At 36.1% G+C, this 10,231-nt stretch overlaps 1 protein-coding gene across 1 annotated transcript; it reads right to left on the bottom strand.

The window, feature by feature from the left end:
• Window positions 1-1,116: 1,116 nt before the first annotated feature.
• LOC118982872 (olfactory receptor 51V1-like) lies at window positions 1,117-2,076 on the bottom strand. The gene has a single exon (XM_037040025.1). The coding sequence runs from the start codon at window positions 2,062-2,064 to the stop codon at window positions 1,117-1,119; it is 948 nt and encodes a 315-aa protein (XP_036895920.1). The 5' UTR covers window positions 2,065-2,076.
• Window positions 2,077-10,231: the final 8,155 nt, after the last annotated feature.

Below are 10,231 nucleotides of genomic sequence, written 5' to 3'. Positions count from 1 at the left end.
GGGGACCTGCAGCCCAGGCGTGTGCCTCAACTGGGAACCAAACTGGAGACCCCTTGGTTCACAGCCCATGTTCAGTCCACTGAGCCACACCATCCAGGGCTATATGATTTAGTCTTAAAGGCAAAGTATATGACAAAAATCACACTGTTGTCCGTATCCATGAAGGTTTTTTTTTTTTTTTTTGCTCAATCCTTCCACCCCACACACCCCTGGAGCTGTCTGTCTGCTCTCTATCTATGAGCCTGTCTCTATTTTGCTGTTAGTTCAGTTTGTTCATTAGATTCCACATATGAGTGAAATCCTTTAGTGCTTGTATTTCTATGACTAGCTTATTTCACTTGAGACTAAGCTTTAAATGAGAAATGGACTCATAATAAACACTTTAAAGTGGTTTTCAAATGATAATTGCCATTGGTATTATTATTTAGATAAACAAACTGATCACAAAAGTATGTTTTTTTCTACTCCAGCAATTACTGGTTGTCTAAAACTCCAGTTCAATTACTATTCATGTAATACAAGTGATGAAAGAGTGTTTGAGTGGTGGGCAAATAGGATCACATTAGTTTTTTGTTGTTAGTTTGTTACATTGTCTTATAAATCATCCAAACAGTCCAGTCTCCCTGTGATGCTTACTTGCTTACTTACTCCATTACATTATCATGTGGAAAAACTGGATAGCATGGGTGATGGCTAAACAATAAACAAGAATGTTGCCTAGAGTAGTAAAAATGGACTAAGACAATTATTGATACCTTAGTAATTACCTGAAAGACATTAACTTGTAAAATTTACATTTTCCATATTGAATGAATCCAAAACTACCCTCATTCAAGTGGCCATAACACATGAATTTCAATAGCTAACATGCCTGATACATTAATGTGATTCTCAGCTTACTATATACATATATGTATATAATGATTTATACAATTAATTACAATATAACCCATGTCAATGTCACTGAATTATGATGGCTGTGGAAAAAAAGTGAAAGTATTTGCAACATATAAAACTTTGTCCAAATATGGGTCATTAAATTTATTTTTATTTATACACTGATTCTTACCCTTTTGATCTTCACTTGTTGACTTTCAAATATATGCACATTTGATCTCAACATATTTCTTTCCAGTAAAACAGTCTCTGGATTCTCCTTCGTATTTGCTGGGTCTTGATGCTGTAAATAATGGGGTTCATCAAGGGAGGGAAAAGGATATAGATGTTGCCCATGAACACATGAACCAAAGGTGAGAGGTGCTTCCCAAAGCGATGCACCATGGTCAGACCAATGATTGGGATGTAGAAAACTGAAACAGCACAGATGTGTGATACACACGTCTGCAAGGACTTGAGTCTCTCCTCCTGTGATGCAATAGCGAGGACTGCGTGCAAGATCATGACATAGGACACAAGTATGAGCACTGAATCCAACAGCAGGTTGCTGACCACCAGGGCCAGACCATAGATGCTGTTGAAGCGGATATCTGAGCAGGCCATCCGAATTAAGTCCTGGTGCAGGCAGAAAGAGTGAGAAAGGATGTGAGGACGGCAATAATTTAAGAACTTTAGGCGAATGATGACTGGAGGTATGAGTAAAGTACTTCTACATAAGATTGCCACCCCAATTTTCATGATTTTGTCATTAGTTAGGATGGAGGAGTAGCGCAATGGGTGGCAAATGGCAATGTAGCGATCAAAAGCCATAGCGAGGAGGACAGAGGACTCCATAAAGGACAAACCATGGATAAAATAGGACTGGGCAATGCAGGCATCCAGGCTGATCTCTTGAACAAACCCCCACAAGCTCCCCAGCACCGTGTGCACTGTGGACAGCCCCATGCCTAGGTCAGTGAGGGCCAGCAAGGCCAGGAGGTAGAACATGGGCTGGTGCAGGCTCGGCTCAGTCCGGATCACATGCAGCACCAGGCAGTTCCCTGAGAGAACCACAGCATAGATGATGGAAAAGGGGATGGAGAACCAGAGATAGTTGACTTCTAGGCCAGGGAAACCACTGAGAACAAAGCTAGAACTATTGTATTTTGAGATGAAGATAGCAGACATTAAGAGAGAATTGAAATATTTTGAGAGATGTGGCAAATTAGATTACTTTATGATCCTCTAATTTCTAGTAAGGTTTGTCTGATTTTGAAAATAAAATAAATAATATAATATAATATAAAATTTCCTTTTGTTTTATAAACTTGGAAAAATAGAGACCTGATTCTTTATCTTTGAGGGTAAAAATCCCTTCTTTAGATACACATTTTCCCACTGCTGGTGACAAGCAATGCCTGGATAATGGGGAGTTTTATGCAGAAACAATAATTTCAATGTGCATGTGGGATTTATAGTTCAGACTGGACTTCTGGGAGTGTCTGTTTATTTCTAGAGGAAGATAATATGTGATCACAGGTGTTTACTACTTTTATGGCTGGTAGGATCCCCAAGAAAGTGTGAAGTGGGTAATTTTTCTCTTAGGTACCATAGCTCTTCTACCCCCAAAGGGTTATAACATCCCAAATGAAATGGACTGGTGAATTCAATCTAACCTTGCAGACCTAAAATTTAGGTAAGAGGAATTTAACAAAGTAGAATCAGAACTTTTTTTGTACATCTCACATTGCCCTTCTCTAAATGATTTACCCTCATACAGTTGTTTTAATTACACTTTTTCTTCTCTATATTTCATGCTTTTCTTCTCCATTTTCACCAATGTTTTTACATCTCATACAAACTTCTACTTTTTCCAATCCTGAAAACAACTTAACTCATTGTTTTCTATATTATATAAGTGCCATACATTTTAAACTGGAAAATATTAGACCAATATTTGATCTTAGGTAATAGCTAGAAATGGAATGACCAGATCATAGATGAATAGTTAACTTTTTAATACAGTGTCAACCTGTATTTTAAAATAACTGTAACATTTGACACTCTGACCAGTAGTATATGAGAATTACAGTTCTCCTAATCTTGGCCAATATTTGGCATGGTCAGATTTTTTGTTTGTTTTATTTTGCTTTGCTATATTAATAGGCAAGTAGTGATATATCATTGTTTTAAATTTGTACTTACCTCATGACAAATATTTTAATGCATTTTTCATATGCTTATTTGTTATATATCCATCTTTTAGTGAAGTGCCTGCTATAATAACTTTCTTTTTTCTGGTGAGGTTGTTTCCTTCTCATTGAGGTTGGAGAGTTCTTTAGATATTTTAATTACAAAACCCTTCGCAGGTGTATGATTTGCAAGCTGTTATTTTCAGCTTTTAAGTTATCATTTCTTTCTCTTAACTGTGACAAAAAAAGCAAAAGTTTAATTTTTAAAAATAATTTGATACACAGGGCAGGGGATATAAAACAGAAAACTGCACTTGAATAAGAATTAAATTTTAAAAAAGACACAATAAAGGACACATTTTCCATTTTCACCAATAAAAAATAATAATTTGATACAGTCCAATTCATAATTTTTAAGTATTGTGCTATTTTTGTTATATCTATAAACATTGTCAAACTCAAGAGCACAAGATTTTCTCATGTTTTTCTTCTAGAAGTTTTACATTTTCCCTTTAGGTCAATTATCCATTTTGAGTTAATTTTTATATAAGAGAGGGGACCCCCCCCCAAAATGGAATCACCTTCTGGAGGGTGGGCCCCTTGTAGTACAGGCTTCCCCTGCTAGATGAGTGTTATAGGAACCCATCTGTATCAGCGTACTAGCTGGCATTATTGTGAGAGACTGCGTTTGGCTTCATTGAATATTTTTTAAAAGATTTTTTCAGTGAGTTGACCCCTTTTATGATGGGTGATTTATGAGTGCACCTGCCCACACCTTGCTGTTTAGCAGTTTTTGATCAAAAACAGCACGACCCTTAAGCCCCACCCTTTCTACTCACTTGACCCTGCCCTGAGCAGCTTTTTGTTGCTGTTGTTTTCCTGAATAAAAAAAGTTCTCAAACGGAAACACTTTGCAAATGCAAAACAGGTGAAAAACAAAATAATTGCAGACGCACTAAGAGTTGATCAAAATTGATGAGTTCAAAAACTGTTTTGAGCAGTGGAAAAATGTCTCAATAGGTTTAATGTATCCAGTGTAGAGTATACTTTGAAGGTGAATGAAGTTTAAACATATAAGAATACATACACAATTTTCTATAAATAAATTCCATTTTGTGATTCCCCCCTTATAAGTTATCAAGATTATTTTTAAAAAGGCTATCCTTTCTCAGTAGAATTATTTTTAAGCTTTTGCCAAAAATTAGTTGCATATATTGATGCAGTCTGCCTGAGCTGTCTGTTCTGTTCTGTTAACCTATGTGTTTTTACTTTCAAATATACTGCCTGTTTCTGTGTCTTTTAAAGCCTTGGATTGAGCAGAATGAGTCCTTCAAAATTGTTTTTTCTTTCCACATTTGTTTTGGCTACTCTAGTTCATTTACCTTTACATATAAATATTAGAATATTCATCAATATGTGCATAAAGGTTGCTGAGGTATTCATTAAGACATGCTTGAATCTAAAAATCAAATTGATGAGGATTGACATGATTTCCAACCCATGAAAATAAAATATTTTCTAATTCATTTGTGTGTTCTTTGATTTTTCCATTGGAATTATGGAGTTTTCCTAGGCCAGATTTTGAACATTTTTTTCATATTTAATTCTAAATAGTTGACTTTTGATGCAATTATAATGGTACTATTTAAATTTCAAAATCAAATTGTTAGATCTCTGCCTTTAGTTATGATATGTAAATACTTTAGAAGTTATCTCTCCCATTTTTACAACAAAAATAAAAACTAAACAAATGAAGATTCATGACTTTACTTGAACCATCAGAAAATTAAAGTTATTGGGTAAATCACCACCTAGAATTACAGAGAGAAAATTAAATAAAGAGGATGGCAACCCATACTAGTTTATCTAGAATAGAGGATGAGGGAACCATAAATTGGGAGAAATTTTTAACCAGAATTTTTAATAAATTTATGAGTACTCAGTATGGAATAAGATGAGAGTAAGAAGCTTTTGGAGACTAATATTGTGGTGGGATGCTATAGACATAAGAAAAGTCCAAATGTGTAGACAACTTCTATTTGAGTCAGACTGACAACAGTTGCTAGGAAGCACAATCTCAACAGATTGAGAAAATGCTCTAGAGAATGGCAGTTTTGTAGTCCATTTATATATTAGGATCAAAAGAGGAGGTATAAGGGGCAGTTTCATGAAATTTATTGGTAACAGATGACTTAGGTGGGAGAAAGTAAAGTGGCGAAATCTCTGAGACTGAATAAAGAGTAGAATGAAGAAATACCTGTTCCTTTATATCAGTAGGTATAGGATAGTTGACAATGAACATTTACAGCATATAGAAATGGTATGCTCTAGCACAAAGTAACAATGTGGGCACCCCTGGTTTAGTGCACTGGTGGTGGGAGATTGTGCCTTGAGGGATCTGGAGAAAAGGGGGTTACTCTGACATTCCAAAGGTACATATAAAGGTAGATATAAAAAGACAACAGACAGGCTCAGGTAAGGTGAAGATTGACCTTTGTCAAGGAATATACCAGCCTAGGACATGACTACTTGCCATGACTCACTTTTAGTTAAGAAGTTTTAATTTTAGACCATCCTGTGTGGTTACTTCGGATCTCTGAGTTTGTAAGGCATTCAGGCAGGCCTCTCTGAGTTTGCCAGTGTTAGTGTGTAGCATTTTTTTTTGGTCCACATTACTTTTATAAACTCTACCTTCAAGGACTCATCCCCCCACCCAAGAAAATAATTCAGTGAAGAGCCAAGACAAAAATAATCTTCTGTATCTAGTAGGTAGAAGGTAAAGATAATTATTGTGAAATACATCAGTATTTCCAGTGTCCTGTCTGTAATAAAGCCTCCTCTCCAGCGACAAAGACTTTCTCAGAGCCTCACTTAGTTAGAAGACAGAAGGGGAGTTACTGAACTTCAGTCCCTCTAGTCTTCCTGTGTCACTTTAATAGGGAGGAGGCAGCAAATAAACACAACTGAATGTCACAGCCTGAAACTCACTAAAAGACAGAGATTAATTGTAAGATTATAAAAAGGTTTCCCTCCTTCCAGTTATTATTTTCTGTCCCTTAAGTAGCCAGAATATCAGAAAACACATTGTTTACCTGAACAATGTTATCAATTAACTTCATCTAATTGATATAACTGATATTTATTTTTTAATTTGTAATTATATTTTATTGATTATGCTATTACCATTGTCTTGATTTTCCCCCTTTGCCCCCTCTATCCAGTTCTCTTGGTCAATTCTCCCACCATTTTTCAGGTTCGTGGGTCATGCACATAATAAGTTCTTTGACTACTCCATTTTCTATACCATACTTTACATCCCCATGGCTATTCTGTAACTTATCTATTTGTACTTCTTAAACACCTCACCTCTTTACCCATTCCCCCACACCCCCTCCCATTTGGCAAGCATCAAAATGCTCTCCTTATCCATGATTCTGTCTCTGTTCTTGTTTGCTTAATTTGCTTTTTAGATTCATTTGTTATTAGATTTGTATTTATTGACATTTTATTGTTCATAGTTTTGATTCTCTTCTTTTTCTTAGATAAATCCCTTTAATATTTCCTTTTAATAATGGTTTGGTAATGATGAAATCCTTAAGTTTTTCTTTGTTTGGGAAGCTCTTTTTTTGTTTCATTTTTTAAATTTATTTCATTATTTTTCAAGTACAGTTTTCTGTCTATTACTCCCATCCCATCCCACCCTCCAGTGCTCCCCACATCCCTCCCATTTTCACCCCCCACCTTAGTTGTTGTCCATGTGTCCTGTATAATTTTTCCTGTGATTCTTTCCCCTTTTCCCCTGTGATTCTCTCCACTCTCCCCTCTGGTCCCTGTCAGCCTGTTCTATATTTCAGTGTCTTTGGTGATATTTTGCTTGCTTGTTTGTTTTGTTGTTTAGCTTCCTGTTAAAGGTGAGATCATATGGTATTTGTCTTTCACCGCCTGACTTATTTCACTCAGCATGATGCTTTCCAGTTCCATCCATGCTGTTGCAAAAGGTAGGAGCTCCTTCATTCTTTCTTGCTGCATAGAATTCCATTGTGTATATGTACCAAATTTTTTTGATCCATTCATTTACTGATGGGCACCTAGGTTGCTTCCAACTCTTGGCTATTGTAAATTGTGCTGCTATGAACATTGGGGTGCATATGTTCTTTGGGATTGGTGTTTTAGGGTTCTTAGGATACAATCCCAGCAGTGGAAATTGCTGGGTCAAAAGGCAGGTCCAATTTTAGTTTTCTGAGAAAATTCCATAGTGTTCTTCCATAATGGTTGTACCAATCTGCAATCCCACCAACAGTGGACTAGAGTCCCCTTTTCCCCACACCCTCTCCAACATTTGTTGTTTATTGCTTTGTTTACGATAGCCATTCTCACTGGTGTAAGTGGCATCTCATTGTGGTTTTAATTTGCATCTCTCTGATAGCAAGCAATATTGAGCATTTTTTCATGTGTCTCTGGATCCTCTGTATGTCCTCCTTGGAGAAGTGTCTGTTCAAGTCCTTTCCCCATTTTTTAATTGCGTTAGTTGTCTTCTTAGAGTGAAGTCATGTGAGTTCTTTGTATATTTTGGAGATTAAACCTTTGTCTGAGGTATTGTTGTAAGAAAAGAAGAGAGAGGACCCAAATAAACACAATCAGAAATGAAAGAGGAGAAATTAAAACTGATACCACCGAAATAGAAGGAATTGTAAGAAATTACTATGAAGAAGTATATGCCAAGAAATTTGAAAACCTAGGTGAAATGGACAAATTTCTAGAAAAATATAATCTTTCAAAACTCAATGAAGAAGTAGAAAACTTGAACAGACCAATAACAGCAGATGAAATTGAAGAAGTAATCAAAAAGCTCTCATCACACAAAAGCCCTGGACCAGATGGTTTCACAGGAGAATTCTACAAAGCATTTAAGGAAGAGCTAACCCCTATTCTTCACAGACTATTCCAAAAAAATCCAAAATGATGGGAAACTCCCAAACTATTTCTATGAAGCCAACATCATCCTAATTCCAAAACCAGATAGAGACACAACAAAGAAAGAAAACTTTAGGCCAATATCACTGATGAACATAGACGCTAAAATCCTCAACAAAATATTGGCAAATCTCATCCAACAATAAATCAAAAAGATCATACACCACGACCAAGTGGGATTCATCCCAAGGATGCAAGGATGGTTCAATATCTGCAAATCAGTAAATGTAATACATCACATAAACAAAAGCAAAGACAAAAACCACATGATCATATCAATAGATGCAGAAAAAGCTTTTGATAAGGTACAACACCCATTTATGATAAAGGCACTCAGGAAAGTGGAAATAGAGGGAGCATTCCTCAATATAATAAAGGCCATATATGAAAGACCTGCAGCCAAAATCATACTCTATGGGCAAAAACTAAAAGCTTTTCTACTAAGATCAGGAACAAGACAAGGGAAGCTCTTTATCTGCACTCCGATTCTAAATGGTATTGTTGCTGGGTAGAGCAATCTACCAGCAACAATAAATAAATCTTGGCTGTAGGATCCCTGCTTTTCATGATTTTCAATATTTCTTGCCAATCCTTTTCAGCCTTCAAGGTTTCCTTTGAGAAATCTGCTGACAGTCTTCTGGGAACTCCCCTTGGGTAACTAACTTTTTTTCTCTTGCTGCTTTTAAGATTCTCTCTTTATTTTTAACCTTTGGCATTTTAATTCTGATATGTCTTGGAGTGGACCTCTTTGCATCCATCTTTTTAAAAATTTTTTAAATTTGATTGTTCAAGTACAGTTTTCTGTCTTTTACTCCCATCCCAGACCCGCCCCCCAGTGCTCCCCACATCCTTCCCACTTCCACCCCCCTTAGTTGTTGTCTATGTGTCCTTTATACTCGTTCCTGTAAATCCTTCTTTATCCCTTGAAATTCCTTCCCCTCTCCCCTCTGGTCACTGTCTGCCTGTTCTCTATTTCAGTGTCTTTGGTTATATTTTGCTTGCTTGTTTGTTGTGTTGTTTAGCTTCCTGTTAAAGGTGAGATCATATGGTATTTGTCTTTCACCACCTGGCTTATTTCACTCAGCATAATGTTTTCCATTTCCGTCCACGCTATTACAAAGCATAGGAGCTCCTTCTTTCTTTCTGCTGCAAAATGTCCATATGACCCAAAACAATTTACAGATTCAATGCAATACCTATTACCAGTACCAGTGACATACTTCACAGACATAGAACAAACACTTCAAAAATTTATATGGAACCCTAAACGACCCTGAATAGCAGCTGCAATTTTGAGAAAGAACAAAGTAGGAGGGATCGCAATATCTGATAACAAACTGTATTACAAGGCCACTGTAATCAAACCAGCCTGGTACTGGCATAAAAACAGGCATATAGACCAATGGAACAGAACAGAAAGCCCAGAAATAAACCCGAGTCTCTATGGTCAATTAATATTTGACAAAGGGTTCATTCATCTTGTTTGGGACTCTCTGTGCTTCCTAGACTTACAAGTCTATCTCCTTCATCAAATTAGGGAAGTTTTCATTTATTATCTTGTCAAATAGGTTTCCAATTTCTTGCTCTTTCTCTTCTCTATCTGGCACCCCTATAATGTAAATGTTGCACTTCTTAAAGTTGCCCCAGAGACAGTTTACACTATCTTCATTTTTTGCATTCTTCTTTTATCTTGTTGTTCTCATTGTTTGCTTTTTGTTTCCTTATGTTTCAAATCATTGATTTGATTCTTGGCTTCATCCACTCTACTGTTGTTTCCCTGTAAATTGTTCTTTATTTCAGTTGTGTATCCTTTGTTTCTGACTGGATCTTTTTTATGCTGTCTCTGATGATTAGTGACCTTGAGTATCTTTTCATATGTCGATTGTCATCTGTTTGTCCCTTTTGAAAAAGTGCATATTCAGGTTCTTTGCCCATTTCTAATTGAATTCCTTGTTTTTTTTTTTAGGTGTTGAGTTTTATAAGTTCTTTATAAATGTTGGATATTAACCCCTTATCAGTTGTATCATTGGCAAATATGTTCTCCCATTCAGTGAATTGTCTTTTCATTTTGTTAATGGTTGCCTTTGCTACCAAAACTCTTTAGTCTTATACACTCTCATTTGTTATTTTATATTTTGTTTTCCTTACCAAGAAGATACAACAGAGAAAATATTGGTGCAAGAAATGTC

The sequence above is a fragment of the Sturnira hondurensis genome, unplaced genomic scaffold (assembly GCF_014824575.4).
Source record: "Sturnira hondurensis isolate 20B ecotype Veracruz unplaced genomic scaffold, ASM1482457v3 Scaffold0002532, whole genome shotgun sequence".
NCBI classification, from domain to species: domain Eukaryota; kingdom Metazoa; phylum Chordata; class Mammalia; order Chiroptera; family Phyllostomidae; genus Sturnira; species Sturnira hondurensis.
The sequence above is the reverse complement of the archived record's forward strand: the minus strand, read 5'-3'. Positions and strand labels throughout refer to the sequence as shown.